This window comes from Pongo abelii, chromosome 9, assembly GCF_028885655.2.
Source record: "Pongo abelii isolate AG06213 chromosome 9, NHGRI_mPonAbe1-v2.0_pri, whole genome shotgun sequence".
NCBI lineage: Eukaryota > Metazoa > Chordata > Mammalia > Primates > Hominidae > Pongo > Pongo abelii.
Window position 1 is genome coordinate 106,103,257 of NC_071994.2, and position 24,660 is coordinate 106,127,916.

The window sequence follows — 24,660 nt, forward strand, 5'->3', positions numbered from 1 at the left end:
TCAACCTAAATGCCCATCAGTGATGGACTGGACAAAGAAAATACGTATACACCATGGTATATGTACACTATGGACTACTATGCAGCCATAAAAAAAGAACATGATCATATATTTTGCGGGACCATGGATGGTGCTAGAGGCCATTATCCTTAGCAAGCTAATGCTGGAAAACCAAATGTCACATGTTCTCACTTATATGTGGCAGCTAAATGATGTGAACTTATGAACACAAAGAAGGAAACAACAGACACTGGGGTCTACTTGAAGGTGGAGGGTGGGAGAAGAGAGAGGAGCATAAAAGATAACTGTTGAGTACTAGGCTTAATACCTGGGTAATCAAAAAATCTGCACAATCAACCCCTCTGACACTACTTTACCTATGTAACAAAGCTTCACATGTACCCCCAAACCTAAAAATTAAAAAAAATAAAGATCTTACAGTTCAAAAATACATGCATATTTTTGCTTTCAGTATTTACTTGTAAATGACACCTTGACAAGAATTGTTTTGAAGGAGTGATAGGGATAGAAATTTTACTAGCATAGGTTTAAGAGAGAATGAGAAGAGTGGAACTGGAGAAAATAAGTATAGACGAATGCTTTCAAAGAGTTTGATTCTAAAGTGGTGCAGATAAAAGAGGCACTAACTTGAGTTGGATGCAGTCAATGAACTTTTCACACTCACTCTCTCCTAGGTACAACTAAAATCCCTGAACATTATATAGAAAATAAACACAAGACCCTGAAAGGTGGAAACCTGAGGAACTACATGGTGGTGAGTTCTCTGGGTTTCTTTTTGCCTAATATATTCCAAACTTGGAGCTGAAGAAGCTAGTAACCAGAAACACCAATGGGGGCAGACAAAAAGCCCCAATAAAACCCTGCCTTTTCTCTAGCCAAAAGACAAAGAAAGGAGGAGCCTCACAAAACAGAATACTCTTAGAAAACAAACACTCTACTCCAGTTAAAAACCATTGAAAAAACTATGGCCCAACTCCCACCAATGCCAGCAAAGACTGAATGGGGACCTAAAATGTCCACCCTTACCAGGATATAATAAAGCCTCTCTCTCAACTCCTACAATGCTGGTGGAAATCGAAACCACACAGGTAACATGAACTTCTGCTCTTGCCAGGTAGTAACAAGCAGCCAATCCTCTTCTGCCCTAGGTTGATATAGAGGAGGCCTAGTGAAGAGTCAGGGCTTTCACCATCACCCAGTGGTAACAAGGCACTCCTATCCCTTTCAGACAAGAAAGCATCAGTAAAAGTGTAGTGGGAACCCAGAACTCTCTTCCCTGCCCAGCAGTCACAAGGGATATCCTTCCTTAGATGTTAATGAATGCAGAGTAGAAAATTCAATTTCTACCTGTACCTGGCAGTAATAAGGTGGCAGCCCTGATTTCTCTTGCCAGAATAGCATTAGAGTAAGCTAGCTAAAACTGAAGCTTTAAATATGATCCAGAGATCCAGAGTTTCGTAATATACTACCCAAAATATCCAAGTTTCAATTTAAAAAATCACTTGTCAAACCAAGATCTCAAATGGAATGCAAAAACACAATCAATACTTGCAACCACCAAAATGACAGAGATGTTCAGAATTATCTGACACATTTTAAAGTAGCTATCATACAAATGCTTCAACAAGTAATTAAAAATGTAATAGAAAAATGAAAAAATATAAAGTCTCAGCAAAAAAAAAAGTCCAAGGACAAAGAAATATAAGATATAAAAAAAGAACCAAATGGAAATTTTTGAACTGTAAAACACAAGGTAGCCTTAAGCCCTAATATATCCATAATTACATGACAGTGAGTAGTCTAAATACACCAATAAGACAGAGTGGATTACAAAAAGCATGACCCAAACATATGCTGTCTAGAAGAAACTTTAACTTCAAATAGTATAGGCAGGTTGAAAGTGAAACAATGGAAAATAATATTTCATAGAAATATTAAAAGAAAGCAGGAAGTGGCTTTCTACATTAGATGATATTAAAATAGACTTAGAGCAACTTCAGAGCAAAGAAAATGATCAGAACAGAGAGAATAATCATATTATAATAAAAAGGTCAATCCATCAGGAAGACATAGCAATCCTAAACAATTCTAAGCAATCCTATATACATTAAACAATAGAGCTATAAAATGTGTGAAGTAAAAACTAAATGTGTGAAGTAGCACTGAAAAGAGAAATAAATTCATAATTATAGTTGGATATTCCGCCACCCCTTTTTCAGCAATTGATAGAAACACTAGAAAGAATTCAATAAACACAGAGAATTTAACAACATCATCAACCAACAGGATCTAGCTGAACTTAGTAGACTACTCCATTCAAAGACAATAGAATACACATTCTTTTCAAGTGCCCACAAAACATAAAACAAGACGGACCAATCCGGAGACATAAACCCCTCAACAGAGTAAAAATAACTGAAATAAAAAAGAATGTGTTCTCTGACAACAATGGAATCAAACTAGAAATCAATAACAGAAAGTTAATGGCAAAATCTCCAAACACTTGGAAACTAAACAGCAAACACCTAAATAATCTATGGGAGAGTTAAGTCTCAAGGGAAAACAGAAAATACATTAAACTAAATGAAAATACAACATATCAAAATGTTGACATACAAATAAAGCAGTACTGAGAAGGAAATTTATAGTGCTAAATACACACATTAGAAAAAAGAAAAAGCCTTAACAATCTAAGCTTGTACCTCTAGAACCCAGAAAAAGAAAGGCGAAATAAACAAAGCAAGCAGGACAAAGTAAATAAGAGCAGAAACTGCTGAAATTGAAAACAGAAAAATCAATGCAACAAAGCACATTGAAAAGATCGATAAAACTGACAATTCTCTAACAAGACTGACAAAAAGAGAAGACAAAAATTACCCATATCAGGAATGAAATGGGGTATTATTACAGACCCACAGCTATCAAAAGCATAGTAAGGGATACACAATGAACATACACAATGTATGATAGTAAGGGATCACAATGAACAACTCTCTACACACACAAATTTTTCTACACATATAAAGATTTTTATACAGATATAATCTATATCTATATAATTTTATATAATCTATAGCTATATGATCTATAATCTATATATAGATATTTTATATCTATTGATTTATATAGATATAATCTGTATCTATGTAAATATTTTATATATAGATTTTATACAGATTTTTATATAGCTATAAAAATTCTACACATATAAAGATTTTTCTACATGAAACCTTGGATGAAATGGACCAGTAAGTTCCTTGAAAAACACAAACTACCACAACACACACAATATACAGTAGTCTGAGTAGACCTGTTATTATTAACGAAATTGAATTCAAAATTTTAAAACTTTCAAAAAAGAAACTCCAGAAGCAGATGGTTTCATTACAGAATTATACCAAACCTTTAAAGACTTATTCCACATAATCTCTCTCAAAACATAAAAGATTAAGAAAATTTAAAATATTTAAAAAAAGAAAAATTAAGAGATAAAGAAAAATTTATTTAATAAAGCCAGTATTACCTTGATACCAAAACCAGGCAAATACAAAAAAAAGCCACATAATTTTATCATTTAATACAGAAAAAGTACTTTAAAAATTTAACATCCATTCATGAGAAAACTCTCAGAAAAAAAAAAAAAATAGAGGGGAGTGTCCTCAACTTCGTAGAGCATAAATAAGTAACTTACAGGTAACATAACAGTGAAAGCCAACGTTTTCTCTCTAAGATGGGGAACAAGGAAAAGATGCCTACTCTTTCCACTCTTATCGACATAGTGGTAGAAGTTCTAGCTCATGCAATAAGTCAAAAAAAAGAAATAGGAGAGGATGTGGAGAAATAGGAATGCTTTTACACTGTTGGTGGGACTGTAAACTAGTTCAATCATTGTGGAAGACAGTGTGGTGATTCCTCAAAGATCTAGAACTAGAAATACCATTTGACCCAGCCATCCCATTACTGGGTATATACCCAAAGGATTATAAATCATGCTGCTATAAAGACACATGCACACGTATGTTTACTGCGGCACTATTCACAATAGTAAAGACTTGGAACCATCCCAAATGTCCATCAATGATAGACTGGATTAAGAAAATGTGGCACATATACACCATGGAATACTATTCAGCCATAAAAAAGGATGAGTTCATGTCCTTTGTAGGGACATGGATGAAGCTAGAAACCATTATTCTGAGCAAACTATCACAAGGACAGAAAACCAAACACTGCATGTTCTCACTCATAGGTGGGAACTGAACAATGAGAACACTTGGACACAGGGTGGGGAACATCACACACCAGGGCCTGTCGGGGGGTGGGGGGAGGGGGGAGGGATAGCATTAGGAGATATACCTAATGTAAATGACGAGTTAATGGGTACAACACACCAACATGGCACATGTATACATATGTAACAAACCTGCACGTTGTGCACATGTACCCTAGAACTTGAAGTATAATAATAAAAAAAAAGAAATAAAAGATATATAGATCAGAAAAGAGAAATAAACTGTCCCTATTTCCAGATGACATGACTATGTAGAAAATCCAAGGTCTATACAGAAAACATCTTAGAACTAATAGGTGAGTTCAGCAAGGTCACAGGATACAAGATAAACATACAAAAATCAATTGTATTTCTAAATATTAGTAATGAACATGTGGACACTAAAATGTAAAATACCATTTACAATAGGTTGAAGTAAAAATAAAATACTTATGTGTAATTCTAACAAAAGATGTACAGGACTTATATGCTGAAAACTACACAAAACTGATGAAAAAAATCTAATACCTAAAAAAAAAAAAGACATTATCTATCTTCCAGTATTCAAAGCAAGACTGACAAAGAGAGAAGACAAAAATTACCAATATCAGGAATATTAAGAGTATTCAAAGACTCAAAACAGTAAAAATGTCAATTCTCCCCAAACTTATATGCTGTTTAACCAAAATCTCAGTAAGATATTTTTGTAAAGAAAAGATTATTCTAAAATTTATATGGAAAAGCAAACACACTAGAATACCTAAAACAATTTTGAAACAGGATGCATAAGTCTATCTGATTTCAAGACTTACTTAGCCACAGTAATCCAGACTGTGTGGTACTGGCAGAAGGTTAAGACACATCAGCGGAACAGAGAACCCAGAAATAAATGTACACAAATATGTCCAACATTTATATACCTTTTACAGAAATTAATTCAAAATGCACCACTGACTTAAACGTAAAATTTAATAATGCAAGCCTTCTAGAAAAATACGTGAGAAAATTCTCAGGATATAAGGCTAGGCAAATAATTTTTAGACTTGACATCAAAAGTACAATCAAAAGTACATCAAAACTGAGGCGGGGGCTGATGTCTGTAATCTTAACATTTTTGGAGGCTTAGGCGGGCAGATCACTTGAGGTCATGATTTCGAGACCAGCCTGGCCAACATGATGAAACCCTGTCACTACTAAAAAATAGAAAAATTAGCCAGGTATGGTGGCACATGTGTGTGTGGCTACTTGGGAGGCTGATGTGGGAGGATCGCTTGAACCCAGGAGGTGAAGGTTGAAGCGAGCCAAGATCACAGCACAGGTTGGAATGCAACCTGTGAGTGAGACAACTCATTGGAGTGCAACAGAGAGAGATTCTCAAAAAAAAAGTACACTCCATAAAAGGAAAAACTAATAAACTGCTCTGCAAAAGACCTTGTTACAGGAATGAAAGAAGTTATAGAATGTAAGAAAATGTTTGCAAAACACACATTCAACAAAAGACTAATATCAGCGAACTCTGAAAATTCAACAGTAAAAAAATTTATCTTCCATGTTCGTTAGCATCTCTTTCACATTCCCCTTCTGCCTCTCTGCACTAATTTCCTTAGATATCGTAGATCACTGATCCTTACAAGCCAACTACATTATCTTCTTTCTATCTCATCTGCTCAGTGTTTGTTTGTGTGTTTTGAGATGGAGTCTCGCTCTGTCCCCAGGCTGGAGTACAGTGGTGCAATCTCAGGTCACAACCTCCACCTCCCTGATTCAAGTGATTCTCCTGCCTTAGCCTCCCTAGTAGCTGGGACTATGGGCATGCACCACCACACCCAGCTAATTTTTGTATTTTTAGTAGAGACAGGGTTTCACCATGTTGGCCAGGATGGTCTCAATCTCTTGACCTCGTGATTGGCCTGTCTCGGCCTCCCAAAGTGCTGGGATTACAGGTGTGAGCCACCACGCCCGGCCACCGAGTTTTTAATCTGCTGTTTTTCACTTTCAGAAATTTAATTATTCGGAGTCTGATATCTGAGACCATTCTCTTTTCTGTAACCACAGAGTTGTCTTATGCGGAAATTATGATAATTCATAAATTAATCTTAAAGGGTCTGATTCTCAAGTTCATTTTTTAAGATTGATTTCTGAATGTTTAGTGATTTCTGATTATAAACTAGTGATCACAGAACCTTTTTCTGCAAAAATTGAGGTTTGTGTAAAATTTCTCTATGGAAGAACTGCTTCCATTACAAACAGGGGAGTCTTATTCTAAAACACATTTCTGGCTTGGGTCAGATAGTGAATTCCATCCCCAAATCTGCAAGACAAAAGATGGAGGACTAGGAATTCTCTCAGGTAGAAGCCCTTTACCTCTAACTGTATGTAAAACCAGTCCCAGGTCATCAAATTTCCATTTATTGCATAAGTTTGTCATCAGTGTTTTTAATCTGATTCCCATCCTATTAAGGTCTTGCTTGAAATGTGTCCTCTGTTCTCAACATGCATGACATGTCAACAACCAGACCCTAGGTGACTAGGAATAGGTAGGTTTCTTCAGGGTAAATGTCAGCTCCATAGATCTCTATGTAATAATCACCATCACTCATCATTTCTGGCCTCTGATTATTTTCCTTATAGGCAAGTCCAAGTATACTTTTAAAAAGTTTTTTTTTTTTTTTGAGATGGAGTCTCACTCTGTCGCCCAGGCTGGAGTGCAGAGATGCAATCTCGGCTCACTGCAACCCACGCCTCCGGGGTTCAAGTGATTTTTCTGTCTCAGCCTTCCAAGTAGCTGGGACTAGAGGGGCATGCCACCATGCCCAGCTAATTTTTGTATTTTTAGTAGAGATGGGGTTTCACCAAGTCAGCAAGACTAGTCTCAAACTCCTGACCTCATGATCTGCCCGCCTCAAACCCCAAAGTGCTGGGATTACAGGCGTGAGCCACCGCGCCTGGCCAAGATGTTTTTATATGTTATCCAGCATTTAAGTGTTTTACGTGAGAAGTGGTTTCTCCACACATTTAGTAGCCATATTGCCAGAAATGGAAATCAAAATTTGGATAAGTTAACCAGAATTCCTTATATATGAATGAATGCACAATATGCTTGATGAGGAAACAAGAAAAATTTATTCTCACTTATTAGAAATTCATTACCTACTATTTCACTAAGTGGTTTCTGTTAGTGTAAAAATTATTCATTATGTGAAAAATAATGCTTTAATGAAAGTTGACTTCTACCACGGGGATATGCAAAACAAATTTCTCAGATTACATGCCACTATAATGTTTGAAAATATAGAGATGAAGTCTTCATAATGTGAGTCACATCTTTGATACAAAATCTCCTGCAGAATCTTAACAGACTTGAGACTTAAGTGTTAAGAGGGCAAGGAAGATAAAGGATGCCCCCTGACATTCAAAGTTCTTTCTTTCCTTACCATCAGATTTTAAAAATCACTGTCATAGCATAACACAGGACCTGACATATAGCACTCCAAAAATATTTGTTAAATAAAAGTGTGACTACCAAAAATAAACCACACGATAGGTGATATATTTATTTAATTATATAATGTTTCAAAATTCCTATCTGGGAGAAACTTAGTGGTAAATGGTAGATCAAACAAAATCACAAAGCACATAGTGACTGAGAAGTCACTAAGGAGATAAGAATCCAAGAAATTATAATATTTTCCAAATATTTTACATTTCATGGTTACACAAAATTACAATCTTACTTATGTAATTTCAATAAGCTTAAGAAATACAGTGAAGGGAAAAACAAATTTTCAAGTCAAACAGATTGGTTAAAATTCTAGCTTCTCTATTTCTGGTCATGTGGCTTTCAGCAAGTTACTAAACCTTTTTCAGCCTGTTTCCTCATTTTTAAAATGACGATAACAATAATTTAATAGGACAACTATATGGCAAGTTACTTAACCTTTTTCAGCCTCAGTTATCTGATTTTTAAAATGGTAACAATAATAATTTCATAGGACAACCATAAAGATTAAATGAGAATCCATGTGTTAAATGCTTAGCACAGTCCTTGACATGCTTCTTTTGAGGCAAATGGATTAAAAATCACCTACACTACACACCTTGGTAGAAACTACATCATACCATTCCTAATGGTCTACTATAAATCTTGAGCAGAGAAAGAATCCGACAGACATTTTTGTAGTAAAAAAAGAATAGGCCAGCACAGTGGCTCACGCCTGTAATTCCAGTACTTTGGGAGGTCGAGGCGGGTGGATCACGAGGTCAGGAGATCAAGACCATCCCAGCTAACATGGTGAAACCCCGTCTCTACTAAAAATACAAAAAAAATTAGCTGGGTGTGGTGGCAGGTGCCTGTAGTCCCAGCTACTCAGGAGTCTGAGGCAGGAGAATGGCGTGAACCCAGGAGGCGGAGCTTGCAGTGAGCCGAGATCGCGCCACTGCACTCCAGCCTGGGTGACTGAGCAAGACTCCGTCTCAAATTAAAAAAAAAGAATAAGAACACGAACCTCCATATTTATTAACAGTATCATGAAGACTGTGAACACATTTGGCAAAACTAACATACCGAAGCAGTTACTAACAGCAATACAATTTTTATATCGAATCTAGCTCCAAAATACTAACATCGATACCTCAGAAATTGGGAAGTTTAGAAAAAAGAATATTTCCTCCGAAATAAAAAGAAATGCATACTTAACTAGCGTACTATGGAAAGCAAGAGATAGTTTTCCAAATAACAACCAAATAAAACCACACAGATTTTAGGGAACACTGGCACAATACAATACACCATTCTCCAAGACCACTGTAGTTAGAAAGAGAAGAAATGGGTTTTAATTTCAAAGTTAGGACTTGGAAATTAATTTCCTGGTATTGCTAAGCAACTGATTACAAAGGGACGCTTTTGAACTTGTGTTTCATTAAAGACCTTTAAAGTGAGAAGAAGTTTCATGCATGTATTAGATGTAAGTGAGGCTCTCTTCCTAATCCGTAAGTCCCAGTGACTGTGCTGTGACACACTGATGTGTAACACGAAGAATTGTGTCACAAAGTTCTGGATTTAGAACTTCCTCCAAATAAGCTTTCTCGACCAGACCAATACCATCTACTTCTAGGGGTATTTGAAAATGTGCAGAGGGGCATTTTGAAATTGTCGTAATGACCTTAAGAGAGAACAGAGGGGAAGGATGCTAACGGCAATTAGTAGTTGGGCCCCAAATGCTAAATGAATGACAGTCACATCACACACGATGGCATTTCATTTACTCCCCTCTTCCACCCCCACCAAAAAAAAAATCATATAAATGTTCCCTATTCCCCTCTCTCTCAGACGGTCAAGCCATGCCATTCCTTTTACACTTCAAAGTCCGGGGCTCAATAGAGACTAGATTTACAAACTGCAACCTACCGGCAGGCAGCTTAATTACTACCACTGTTGTCAGATGCTCTTGTTTTGTCTTTTTTTTCATTATCATAATCAAGTACAGTCCTCTTCAAAGGTCTATGTTCAGTTTTCTCCACTGGTATAGTATTTCACCCTTGCTCCAACACCAGACTTTCAGCTAGCAGATATGAGAAAAGACCTCCACTCTAGTACACTATGCCAGAACAAAAACTCGCCAAGTATCCTTGGAACCTCGTATCTATAGATGAAGGAAGAGAAATTCCATAACCTCCTGAGAGCACATCAAATTTTTGTGTCTAGCAGTACATGTGCCTCTTAATGGGAACGAGGGCCATAGTTCTCATAAGACTCTCAAAAGAGACTATGACTTTAAAATATTAAAAACAATTGCTCATTGAAAATTATCCCCCAAATCTTTTAAGATTCCTGTGCTTTAAAATCTCTGACGGTTTCCCAATATCTGTAACACAGATTTAAACTCTCTCAACATATTAGCTAAAGCACTCTACAGTGAAGCCATCACTCAAAATATTAGAATTCAAAACCTATCCCGGCAATTTTTTTATGTACTTTACAATTCTAAGAAATCAAACTACTTCCTTCAAACATATGCTTTCCTTCCTCAAGGTCCTGCTCACAATCTCCCTCTTCTGAAACATTTTCCTATATCCTCAACAAACAAAATCCTAATCATTCTTCATGTTCTAGTTCACAGGCCACACCTACATTTACCTACCTACTTAGCTGAAATTAACCTTACTCATCTCTGCTTTCATAGTATCTTGTATTTCCACTCTAGCACTTGTCACATTCTCCTTGGTTTATGGTTACAGCAAGGTGACCAATCTCTGGGCTGAGCATAATTACCAGCCTGTGGCCTGTTAGAAACCAGGCTGCATAGCAGGAGGCGAGCAGCAGGCGAGTGAGCGAGCATATCCACCTCCTGTCAGAACAGCAGCGGCATTAGATTCTCACAGGAATGCGAACCCTATTGTGAACTGTGCGTGCGAGGGATCTAGGTTGCATGCACCTTATGAGAATCTAATGCCTGATAATCTGAGGTGGAACAGTTTCATCCTGAAGCCATCCTTCCCTTCTCCCCAGCCCCATCCGTAGTAAAACTGTCTTCCACGAAACTGGTCCCTGGTGCCAAAAAGGTTGGCTGGGTTATAGTATTGTAATGTTTTCCCTGACCTAGTAGAATATGACTAAAGGACAAAAGCTGCATCTTATTCCTCGCTGTGATCACCAGTAAGTGATATTGTGCCTTACATAATACAGGTGTCTAATATAAATATCTACAAAATTAAATTAAAATTAATACTGGGCACAGTGGCTTACGCCTGTAATTGCAACACTTTGGGAGGCCAAGGCTAGAGGATCACTTGAGCCCAGGAGTTTGAGACCAGCCTGGGCAACATAGTAAGACAAGCTTGAGCCCAGGAGTTTGAGACCAGCCTGGACAACACAGTGAGACCCTGTCTCTCAAAAAAAAAATAGCCAGGTGTGGTGGCATGTGCCTGTGGTCCCAATTACTTGGGAGGCTGAAGTGGGAGGATTACTTGAGCCCAGGAGATTAGGTTGCAGTTGAGCCATGATTGTGTCACTGCTCTCCAGTCTGGGTAACAGAGCCAGACCCTGTCTCAAAAAAAAAAAAAATTAACACCTTAGATTTGCAAGGAAATTTGGCTATTATTAAACAAAGATGAAAACTACATGGAAGAATAGATGTGAAAAGCATATGGCAATTTCATCCCCTGAAACTTACAAAATGGCTAGTCTAGGCCAGTTATATCCAAGTTCATATACCCACAAATTCTTTCACACAAAAAGGAAAGCCAATTCAGTTATAGAAAGCCTATATGAATAGAAAACAAACGAATGCTAACAAAGTAGTCTGCAAACTATAAAGCATTACACAATATAGATAACTAATCATGATTATTACAGTCTACTATCCTTTAACACAGTGTATGTTTTAAACTACCAGACTGTTTCTATTTTTTAACAGACCAACATAGTTATAAAAAGTTTTATGGGTTAAAATTAATTAATTGAAACAACTCATGACTATCTTAAGATGATTTAAGAGATCATTAGATGCCCAGGTGAAATTATAAAAATATGAAAAATATCAGAGGGAATTGATAATAAAGTTTTATCTTTTAAGATTATGTTTATTATATAGAACACCAAGTATACTAAGCAACGAATAATTTCTAAAGACACAGATTTTTTGTCTTTCTTGGTTTAAATTTCAAACTGTTTTATTCATAGCAAGTTTTTCTAAGAAAATTCAAGGAGTAATAAGACTTGGCCAATTGAAGAAAAACACTTTGTATTTCACATGGTAACCCAGATCATGAGGGAAAAAACCAACGATTTTCCAGGTCAAGAATGCTCACTTCAAGCATTCCTCAGTAGCTTCAAGGCTCTACAGTATATTATTCTGGGCAAAGGGGAAAGGAATAATAAATGAGTGAAAGAGAAACTTCTGGGACAAATTTAAGTGCTGAATAATTGCTTTTATTTTGTATACCCTGTGACCTTCCTACAGGAAAGGTGTGCTAATAAAAACCGTGCTTGGCTGGGTGCTGTGGCTCACACCTGCAATCCCAAGACTTTGGGAGGTCGAGGCAGGTGGATCACAAGGTCAGGAGATTGAGACCATCCTGGCTAACATGATGAAACCCTGTCTCTACTTAAAATACACAAAATTAGCCGGATGTGGAGGCACGCGCCTGTAGTCCCAGCTCAGGAGGCTGAGGCAGGAGAATCGCTTGAACCCAGGAGGCAGAGGTTGCAGTGAGCCGAGATCGCGCCACTGTACTACAGCCTGGCAACAAAGCGAGACTCCGTCTAAAAAAAAAAAAAACATGCTCATGGGCTAGTCAGTTTCTATTCTTGTACGCAAGACCATATGATGTTAATTATTCAGAAGTATATATTAGAAATGCTTTGTGCTTACACATTTTTGTTATAAAAAGACTTCTTATATTGTATCAACTTATGCAAAAACATAAATAAGAAACTTTTAGGTTTAAAAATATACAGCCACTTGTTAGCTGAGATACTTCAAAAAGCAGTATTCAAAGAGGAGAAGGAGGAGGAGTAGTAGTAGCAGTAGTAGTCCAAAATGCACTTATAATGACAAATGTCTTACATTAATAAGCCATATTACAACATAAATTTTAGTAAAACACACTGAGTTGTATAAAACCTATATTATTTGCATATTCTTTTGTATATTTATTTAATCCTTCTCCAAAAAGCTAATTAAATGGTGAGAAATAATCCAAAGAATTTCAGAATCAATGTATTTAACTGGGCATATTATGACATCTAAATGTATGGCAGAATTCAGTCTTGGTAGCAAATGCTATAATTTAAAAATAATGGTCCTCTATTTTATAAGGAATGTTGATTTATATAGAAAGTAGGAATACAGTATTATAGATTGGTAATCAGGAAATTTGAATTCTAGGTTCTAACTAAGCACTACTACTAAGGAACTGTGCCAAATATTTTCGTAACCTCTCTGGGTCTTAGACTATTAAAAAAATGGAAGTGGGAGGGTTGATTTTATATTCAAGAAATTATGATTTGGTTCATATGAGCAAAGACTTTTACCCAATAATAATAATATAAAATATCCACGTGTCTACATGTTAATGTCAGTTAAAAAAGAGAATTACAAACCATTAGGCACTGAAAATTCAAATTTAAAAATTTCAGTGCCTCATAAACAAATACTTTAAAAAAAAATTTAAGGCCAGGCAAAAAATAAAGAATAATTACATGTGTTAATGAAAGCATAATCACAACAGGAAACCACACAGCTAATTAAGCCCCAGTTTTTGCCTCAAAAATATTATAAATTAATGCTTTCTCTATTTTAGAATGTTGATAACTAATACCCTGCAGAAACACTAGAAACGTGATACTATACAATTAACACAAAATTACTAATTGATTCTGAAATTAAGCACACTTCATTCAGGAAAGCCAAAATCAAATTATTTATATAAGGTGCAATTCTATAACTTATGAAAATGTTCAAAGACAGGATCCTAAACTGAAAGTGTAGGACTATAAAATGGGTAAAGATTGCATGGGAGCGGTTACAACATTTCTACTTTTGTCCTTTATGAAATTCACTTGGCAATAAAGAAATCATAAAAGGATAATGTAACTCTATCTTCAAATTTTTAAAGTCAAATATAAAAGTGAAGAAGGGAGAGGAGGCCCTAGAGCTTAGGGCTGCCCAACGAACATACTCCTTCCATAGTAGAATTCTGTATTGAGAGAGGAAAATCCTTACACTCAAACATCCTGTAAATAAATAGGTCTTTGATCATAGGCTTTTAAGTCACTCATCAAGAGAATCAAGGAATTTTAATAGGACTGTACTAAGGTTCTTTCTTAGAGAACATAAAACATGGGGTACCTATATATTTGCCCAAGACCACAATATAATTTTTTCAATCCCCAAACTAATTGTTATAGATCAAACAGATTTGATTTAAGGTGAAACCTTACTCCTGAAAATTATGAAGCACAAAATATCAATTAAGATCTTCAAATAGGCCATCAAATTTGTTTTTTAAAAAAATTTCTTACTGTAATGAAGTCATTCCCTTTAACCATTCTTCCTTGGTAAAAAATCCCATGCTTTCAGCCTCCAATTTCCACGCTAAAACTAACATAATAATCTGGAAAGAACAGAACATAAAGGATAGGGGAAAAGTCAGCATAGAGATAATCATGTCTATATTTATCATGGAGAGCATTTTTACACAACTACTTCCATCCTTCAACTATTAAAGAGTACAACCTCTGGAATTATTAACTATATATAAAGAAATTGAGATGTGCCAATTTCTTAAAAGTAAAAAGTTCTAACAGTTTCTGAAGGTAGAATCTCTTACTCTATTACATATAACATTTGTATCAAGAAAGAACACATTTGCCCAACTTAAACTGATTAAAAATACCCTAAATGCAAATTTACAATATTAAACATGAAGAAATAAAATCTTCATACAAGATTAAAGTGTCTCGATTTTTAGAAATTTACAAATATGCTATACCCCACTTATATGCCATTCTACTTAGAAATAAAACATACATTTTCAGGTTCAACACCAATGTCTTCACAAAATTTTTCCATTCCTTCTGGCCCTACAACTTCATCAGGACCTTCAAAGACAAAAATAATTAACATATTTTGTTATAATATCAACATAAAACATAAATCGTCATGCTAAAGGTACCCATGAACACACCATAATATTTTGCAAATAATTAAATTTGAATTTTGGCATAGCTTTGATAAGTATAAATATTTGCTACAGGATTTAAAATTTAAAATTTGTGAAGTATTCTTTGAACACCACATTACAATATGAAATTAAGAAAATTTAAAAAGCAGCAAAGAAATACTCCATTAGTATCAATCACGAGTTAGTACAAAAACTCAAACCGATCCATTAAAAAAAAAAATTCACTGAGAGCCTACTCTGAATAAAATTTTTGACAATGCATGAATATGAAAAAACATAAAGAAGCTGGAGCTTCTTAATCTACTGGAATATCAGAAACAACACAAAGTTCAATACTGTAATCAGAAGGGGAATATATTTACCTATAAAACAGGCCATTTATTACCCTTTTGAAATACACTCAAATATAATTTAATTATTGAAAAAGACAAACGTATTTTGAAAATAATGACTTATGGAAATTACTACATTCCATTTCCAGAAAGAGCTATTTTCCTTATCATCTTGGTTCTAAAACAGACAGCAAGCATTAATGGCACCTTAATGTAGAAACAAAAGTTTAATCTTTCAATTAGCTAGTGTCTACCATTCATCCAAAAATTAATTACTGGCATTTAACTTGTTCCTTATTTTACACCCTTAGCAACACTAATAAATCAATACATCAATTATCATTTTTTCAAAATGTTATCAGATTCCCAAAATATAGTAATTACATCATCACTAGGTCTCTTTTGTGACTGGATAAGAATAAAACAAATTTTGTAATAATATGAGAAATGTGTTTACCACTATGGGATTTGGAAAATATAATCTTGAGATATTATTCTTAAGAGTCAAGAGAAGCCTCTATTTTCCTTTTTCAAGGATGAAAATCCTCCAGCTTCATAAACCATAGACTAGACCAAGGCTGCTCAGGTAACTTTGACAGCACCATATTTAGGTTACTAGCACAACATAAAGTCAATACATTCTTGCTGCCTGAGATCCAAGCTGCTAAGGTGACATTAATACATAGTCTGAAGCCAAAACCTTTTTAATTTTTTTGTGTAACATGTTAAGTGTTATTAGGTTTAAATAAGTACTAACAATGCACTCATGTGTTAAAAGGTGAAGGGGGTGATTAATTATAGGGCGCTTTCTCTTCCTTTACATATTTGGAGAATTGTTTAAATGAGAATGTATTAATTTTATAACTTAAAAGGCATACATATACAATAAAGGTGTTAAAATGCATAAATTAGTATGTATTCTTATATATGATTGAAAAGAAAACAAAAATCAGATTTTCAAATTTAAGAGGCCCAGGCGCGGTCTTAGCACTTTGGGAGGCCGAGGTGGGATTATCACTTGAGCCCAGGAGTTCCAGACAAACCTGGACAACATAGGGAGACCCCATCTCTAGGGAAAAAAAAAAATAGCCTTGTGTGGTGGTGCCAGTCTGTGGTCCCAGCTACTCAGGAGACTGAGGTGGGAGGATTGCTTGAGCCCAGGAGTTTGAGGCTGCAATGAGCCATGATCACGCCATTGTACTCCAGCCTGGGAGAGAGCAAGGCCCTGTCCCAAAAAAAATAAAAAATAAAAAATTAAGGGAAAAGACAAATGGTTTTTTTAAAAGCCATGATGTGAATATATTGTAAATTTTTCTAAAGCATCAAGAAAACATACTTGCTCTCAAAGTTGCCATTAGTGATTCGAAGAGAAAGCTGAAGAGGATGTCTAGAAACATCAGTAAAAGCCAGAAGCAGTGGCTCACGCCTGTAATCTCGGCACTTCGGAAGGCCGAGGCGGATGGATTACGAGGTCAGGATTTCAAGACCAGCCTGGCCAAGATGGTGAAACCCTGTGTCTACTAAAACTACAAAAATTAGCCAGACGTGGTGTCAGGTGCCTGTAATCCCAGCTACGCAGGAGGCTGAGGCAGGAGAATCACTTAACCTAGGTGGCAGAGGTTACAGTGAGCCGAGATTGCGCCACTGCACTCCAGCGTAGGTGACAGAGCGAGACTCCGTCTCAAAAAATACAAAAAATAAAAAAGAAATATCAGTATAGCCCCCCCTAGAAACTGGAGGATTACTTGGTGATTACTAATTAAAATTTGGTTAGAAGCAAGTCAAATGAGATTACATAGAGATATAATACCTTATAACTTAGATAAGGTCTGTAAATGTCAACTGACTTTGCCAAAGTGATGTAAATAGTAACAGATCTAAGTCTAAAGCAAGGTCTGTAACTAATGTGCTTTCCCCGGACTGCAAAATGTTAATCCTTCCAATAACATTGCTTCCAATCTTTCTAATAAAACTACTCTCTGGGTAAAACCTCTGGAGCTAAATTTAATTAACTCTTTTGGACAACTAGGTTTCTACTCAATTGAAGAAGCTATAGAAATGATTTTCTTCATACTATGAGTTCACTCTACTCCACCAGCTAGGTACTATACTAGGACTATGCAATCCCAACCTTATTTTTTGACTCTATGAGACTTTAAAACTGCCCTTTCACTTTCCATGTTTTTAATTACCATAGGCCAGTATATTACTGAATCATTAATTTAAATATCACTCAAGAATGAGGTCTTGTGAAAGAACAAAACCAACAGCCTTATCACGCATGATATAATACCATAGTAACAAGTTTAGTGATATTTTCAAAACTAAAAGAAAAACACCATCAATTTCCTGATTTCTTTATAACCATAAAGAAATGTTCCCAGCTATATCTGCAAGGCCTAATACCATGCCAGCCATAACAGATGCTTAGGGAAAAAAAAAATGCTCAGTGACACAGTACCTTCAACAAGAGCTACGTAAGAGTCATTAATTTTGGAACATTGTAAAAAACACACAACCAGTAAATCTGATGCTGTAATGCTATTACTGTTTTAATAATAATAACATTTGAGTTCTGACTATATACCAGGTATTGTGCTAAGGGCTTTACATGTATTATTCTCAGTAGGCAAAATTATTGCCTTCATTTTAATACGGACATACCCATTTCAAGACAGAACAGTTACTGTTTATTTGGCAAACAAATGGTTCCTCCCTAATCAGGTCTCTGCACCAAGTGGTCTCCACAGAGAGGCGTTCCCTAATCACTCTATCTGAAAGTCCATCTAACCCTTCTTTATTCTCTATTCCTGCATCTCACCATATTTATTATCCTTATAACTCTCCACAATCTGTACTTATCTTGCCTACATACCTGTTTACTGACTGTCTTCCTCACCAGAAGGCAAGTCCCCCAAAGGCAGGGATCTTGTCTGACTTGCTCAGCACTATATATCCAGCACTCAGCACAGTGCCTGACTCAAAAGAAGTGCTCAATATTTATTGAATGGATGACAGAAATTAACCAAGAGTACCAATATTTTCTTTGCAAAAGTGAAAATTAGCTTAAATAAAAAATAAACATAAAATAATGTCTATTATAATAAAATGTTTATAACTATATATAATTATAAACATTATAAAATTTAAATAAAAAATACATAAAAGCATAGTAGTTAAAAGCATGGACTTTAGAATCAGAAGGACCTGGGTTTGAATCCTGGCTCTTGTCACTATATGATCTTGGGCAAATTAATTAATCTAAGTCTCAGTTTTCTCATCTATAAAACGAGGGTATGGCCAAGCACAGCAGCTCATGCCTGTAATTCCACCAATTTGGGAAGCTGAGGCAGGTAGATCACTTGAGCCCAAGAGTTTGAGACCAGTCTGGGCAACATTGTGAAACCCCATTTCTTTTTTTCTTTTTCTTTTTTTTTTTGAGACAGAGTCTCACTCTGTCACCCAGGCTGGAGTGCAATGGCATGATCTTGGCTCACTGCAAGCTCCGCCTCCCGGGTTCACACCATTCTCCTGCCCCAGCCTCCCAAGTAGGTGGGACTACAGGCGCGCGCCACCACGCCTGGCTAATTTTTTGTGTTTTTGGTAGAGACAGGGTTTCACCATGTTAACCAGGATGGTCTCGATCTCCTAACCTCATGATCCGCCTGCCTTGGCCTCCCAAAGTGCTGGGATTACAGGCATGAGCCACCGCACCCAGCTGAAACCCCATTTCTACAAAAAATTTAAAAAATTAGCCGGGCGTGGTGGCACATGCCTATATTCCCACCTACTAGGAAGGCTGAGGTGGGAGGATGGCCTGAGCCCAGGAGCTCAAGGCTGCAGTGAGCCATGATCACAGCACTGCACTCCAGCGTGGGCGACAGAGTGAGACCCTGTCTCAAAAAATAAAGTCGTAGTGGGGAGGTGGTGATAATACTACCTACTTAATAGAACAGTCACAAGAAAAAATAATATACCTAGGACAATTCCTGGAATAATGCAATTATTATGTTGGCTATTAAAAATGCTAATATAGTAAAGAAATGTTTAATTAGAATCTTATGCTACCTAGAAAAGTTCCTAGTTGAGGCAAATATTTTCTATTTCTATTCTATCTAGTAACCTTTGTAAGTGAAATAAGATGGGTGACCTTTTGATTATATATCATTCATACCAGTAAAACTGGCATTTGGGATAATGGGTCAACATTTTAAATGGAGGTCAGTAAGAAATGAATTCCCTTCATTTAAATTGGGTTAGTGGTTGTCTTGGGATGCCAGTAATAGCATTTATTTCTGGTCTAGAAAGAATCTGTTCTGTTACTAAACAATTTTAAAATTGTACTTTGGGATCACTCAGCTGATCCCAACAGTAAAGTTACTGCCCCCCTTTCAAAATAGTCTCACATTCCATACAATTAGCCTAAACTTATACCTCAAGTTCAAAGTATACTACTTTAGACCTCAATGTGGAGAGCACTAAATATAAGGCAATAGCTACATATACACTTCTATTTTAAACAAACATTTTGAGAATGATGGTGATTAAAAGAAGGAGAAAAAAAAGCGAAGCAGGTTAAAAAAAAAAGGAAACAGGGAAAAGAAAAAAGAAAAGCTTTAAAATCAATAACTCCAGAAAAACAAAACTATTCTAAGGGGAAAAAAATTCCATATATTTTATGAGATAGTATAAGTGTTCTTTAGCATATATTTGCTTAACTCTTCAGCCTCATCTCTGGCTGGCTTTGACTTTCGCCTCTAAAACACAACCCCACCCTGGGCCTAGGGCTCTTCATCCACCAGTTACAAGATTTAGCTGAGGTTAAGTTAGCTCCTCTAGAAAACTCCCATGACACTTTAAAAGCTGGGTTATATATTCCTCCTATGAACTCTCACAGTGTATCTTCTGAATATAGTATTTATCACACTGTATTAATATCAGTCTATTTTCTTACTATTGCATCTCTAGTAGAAGTGGATGGCTAAATGATAATTGTTAAAAGGTAAATGTGTTGTACAATTATAACTGAGGGGTTTAAATCTTTTACTATGTCTCCCCAAAAGTTTCAGAAAATGTTAGTTCAGAAAAATTTCAAAAAAAGAATATTGAATAGAAATGTTTTATTATGTACTTTGTGTTTTCCACAATATCAAATACAAAAATGTTTTACTGTGTACCTTTTATTTTCCAGAATACTACTTTAGCCAATAGATGTAAATAAGTGAATCTTTGTTTACACGTTTTATTAATAGTAAATGAGTTCTTCTTTCCCAGTAAATATATACTGAATATATATTTAAAGAAATATCAGCCTAAATTGGCAACAAATTTTTAGTCTAACCACAATCCTCAGTTCTGACCCTCATCCCAGTACACAGCACTAACACATAGCAGGCCTGTAACAGATAATTTGTTAAATGAATAAGCCAAATAAACTTTTTAAAGCATATGACTGATATCTTCTTATATTAATTTCATTACCTGCATATTCATAAAACCAAGCCAGGCACTTCTTGCTTGAAAAATGTTCCTCTCCACTTATTAGTCTAGCAGGGGGTTGGGATCTGCAATAGCTTAGAAAACACACAGATGCCTAAGATTTTTATCACATCTCAACTCTTAGAGAAAAACTAAGTTCAAAATTAACTACTTCCATTCACATTAAACAAAGGTTTTTTTTTCTTCGGTTGGCATTATTAGGAAAAAACTGAAGTTGTTAAGTAATTGCAACTTGAAACAGTAGTCTATACATAAGAATTATCGGCTAACAAAACCCAAATATCTCTTCACTCAGTATCAAAATCCAAAAATATCAGTAAGTTATTTCCCCACATTTTAAAAGACTACAAAGAAGTTCAACCTAGTAGTTGGGAAAGTATAAATATTTATTGTGATTCTATTGATTTGTATAGAAATTCTATTTGTGTGTAATAGATAAATATTTGAAAACAAACTCTTACAAAGTATATTTTGATACTTAATGAATCAATATTTCAAAATAAAATGTTATATTAAGAGTTGTTTTATCACCTCAGCTTAAATAGATTTTTAAAGATAAATGATGACTTAGGACCTAAGGGTATATTAAATTACACAGATTTAAAAAAACACAACAAAAAAACCCTAAAAGTTAATAATAGTCCAAATAATTGGGACAAGGCTATTTAATCCCAGGTTCTGTTCATTCTGTTTCATTTTTCTCATAAAATCATTTTCATTGTTTTTCATAAAATAACTAAAATTTGGTAAGTTCATAATGGCCTCTAGAATTGAATGGCCTTCAGAGAAACTTTTTTCAAGGAACTCAAATAATTACCCTACCACAATGATATAGAAATGATAGAACTTCTGTAATTGAATAATGTAAAGTATCATATTTAAAAATTTAAATTGATAGAGCAAAATATCACCTGAGTTCTAATAATACTGCCTGCTCAGCTATCTTAATATACTTAACTTAAATAATTTTAATACATTATATACTTAAGATGGCCATGAGATAGAGTAATACAAAAATGAATAATAATTTGCCTATATCTTATAAAAATATGAGCTACTAAAGTAACCATGTCAAATTCTAATGTTGACTAACAAGAGGTGTAAGTATATCATCGTTCACATTAATAGCCTAAGAAATACTCCATAGACTCCTTTACCAAAACACAGTAATGAGGGAAAAAAGTCGACCAATTACAAAAAAGAAGATGCAGACTAGATAAGTCATCTACCTCACAGTTTAAGCAGATCTCTCTTTAAGGAGAGCTCTATCATTACTTCCTTCTTATAATCCTGGCTACAGTCTTCTTTCAATAGTAGCATCTGAAGTTGTCATATCAAGTGCCAAACATTGATGAAAAGGCAGCTAATATGGTTATTTTTTAAGAAAGCATTTCTCAGTCGGGCGAGGTGCTCACGCCTGTAATCCCAGCACTTTTCGAGGCCAAGGCGGGCGGATCGCGAGGTCAGGAGTTCAAGACAAGCCTAGCCAACATAGTGAAACCCCGTCTCTACTAAAAATACAAAAAATTAGCAGGGCGTGGTGGCGGGCGCCTGTAATCCCAGCTACTCAGGAGGCTGAGGCAGGAGAATCGCTTGAACCCGGGAGGCGGAGGTTGCAGTGGGCGGAGATCGCGCCACTGCACTCCAGCCTGGACAACACTGGAAGACTCCGTCTCAAAAAAACAAAAAAAAACCCATTTCTCACACCAAAATTGCAGTTTTTTTGTAGCATATAATTTTGCTGTGATGCCTCCATGATATGCTACAAGGGGATCAAAGAGCTACTACTATATAGTTCTGCCTTGTCTTCTTCCTTACCAGTAGGACACAGAGTACAAGAGCTCACAAATTATTTAATTTATGCTGAGAGCTAACAGCGTCCTGAATGCTGGAAGACAAAAAGCATGCAGGGCCTTTCCAACTCTGCACACAGGGACTTGGCATAGGTGAGGCACTATACTTCCAGAAAATGGGGCTCCTGCAATTTAAAAGGCCTCCTGCTGGGACCTTCCGGGTTAGGCCACTCCAAATACTAAATATGGAGGCCAATTATAGCATACAAGTTTTCCTTTCTACCATTCCCAAGACAGTTGTCAAGATTCCTTATGTTCTGTTTTTTTCACACTCTACAAAGAAATTCTAGAAGTGACCCTTCTGCGGATATGTACTCACTTCTAAGTCTAGAAAAAGGCAGAGGAGCGATACGGGAGTAGGGGATCGAGGGTCGGTTGTAGGGTGGGGGGAGGGGGGGAAGCGCAATTTACATATGCATCTGTTCCCCACCCTGCAGGGCACGTAGACTCTTAACGTGGGCGGCTCTTCTAGTCCCTCCATAAACGCCAGCGTGCACACACTCGAACACGAGGTCGGGTCGGGCGCGGAGACTCGCGGTGTTCGGCACCTACAGCCTAGCTCGATCAAAGGGGCCTCACCTGTCTCCAGCCCCAGCCCGGCAGGCCGGGCCCGACTCCTTTTCCTCCAGTTGTCCAGCAAAGGAGGGAGGAGGGAACCTTGAAGGGTGGGGGGAGATGGTACCTGGAGATTTTACACTTTTTGAGGCCTCCGTCTTCCGCTACTGCTGCTGCCACCCCAGGAGATTTTCTCTTCTTCTTCACCGGCATCTTCCGCCCTCCCCGGCAGGGTGGGCAGGGGAGCCGGGGAAGGGGGTCCCTGTCGGCTGGAAGCCCCTCAGCGCTGGCACCCAGTTCCCAGAAACAGCAGCAAGCGGAGGAGCAGAGTCGCCAGCCCGCACCGGCGCGGCCCAGCCCGGCCGCCGCCCGCTCCCAGGTATCCTCGTCGTCTTTCTCTGATCGGGACAGGGCTGGCTCCTCGCCGGTGGACACTGCGGTTCGTTCTCACCGGGAGGAGATAACGCGGACAGCGCGGCAGGTCCACCAGTCACAGCAAGCAAGAGGCTCAGCCTAACCCGGAGGCGAATCGCTGAGGCCCGGAAGTGACGCAATCGCGGAGCCGGTCCCGGGAAGGGGCGTGGTTCCGGTTAGCCTCTGCCACTCGTAGGTAGGCCAGACAGGGCGAAGCTGTCTGACCCCTCGACTGCGGCCGCCCGCGGAATTCTGTATCCTGTCCAGGGTATCCTGACCTTTCCCATGAAGCTTCTACCGCGCTCTGATGCTGGCAGTCACCGCCAAAAAATGAAACTACTAATACTTTGCAGTTGACGTTAAAAATAACCTGGTAAAGTAGACCAAGTTCCACTTCTGAGCTCTTCCACACGATAACCTCACCTGAAGTGTTGCACCCCTTAAATGCGTTGTCACCCTGTGTCTTGCGCGTTTTCTTTTTGGGCCTGTGATCAGCCTCCCACTCCCCCTTCTCCCTGCCTTTGCATATCACTTTGTCCTGTATTGAAACTTAGCTCTACCATTATTTCCACAGAGCTCACCTCTCCGATAAGAGACAGTAGGTGACTGCGACTCAGTAGAGAGAAATTTGGGGGACAGTTCTAAGGAGCCTCCCCCTAGACCTTACTACCCAAAACACACTGTAATCTATTCACCTCCACTTAAGTGGAAATACTGTTTTTAAATAATGGTGATTGTATGTGAAGACATGGTAGAAAGTCGTTAGTAATTCTGTTGGTAAAATAAATTTATCTCTAAAAACCAACTGTGATGGGAGAAGACTAAAAGTCTTTGAGTAATAGTTGAAGTGGTTCCTGGGAAACTACCTTCACAATGGCACCCTAATCTGGCCAATCCGAATATCATATTTCCTTAGTGTTATTAATTGGTTCAGGATGGACACATACTCAGGCCAGGCCAATGAGTGCCAATGACACAAAATTGAACCACCAGGAAGCAATTTTATTTCCTATGGATTTGAACCAGAGAA

The 24,660-nt window shown here is 37.1% G+C and overlaps 1 protein-coding gene across 4 annotated transcripts in view; it reads right to left on the minus strand.

Moving 5' to 3' along the window:
• Positions 1-23,716, minus strand: part of DCUN1D5 (defective in cullin neddylation 1 domain containing 5) — a 32,584-nt gene extending 8,868 nt beyond the window's left edge. Inside the window, 4 exon segments of one of the 4 annotated variants that reach the window (NM_001135498.1) lie at positions 14,316-14,407; positions 14,824-14,894; positions 20,791-20,882; positions 23,344-23,716. In NM_001135498.1, the coding sequence (NP_001128970.1) occupies positions 14,316-14,407; positions 14,824-14,894; positions 20,791-20,882; positions 23,344-23,429 (341 nt within the window). In that variant the 5' untranslated portion in view covers positions 23,430-23,716. 4 annotated transcript variants of the gene reach the window in all.
• Between the last annotated feature and the right edge of the window lie 944 nt (positions 23,717-24,660).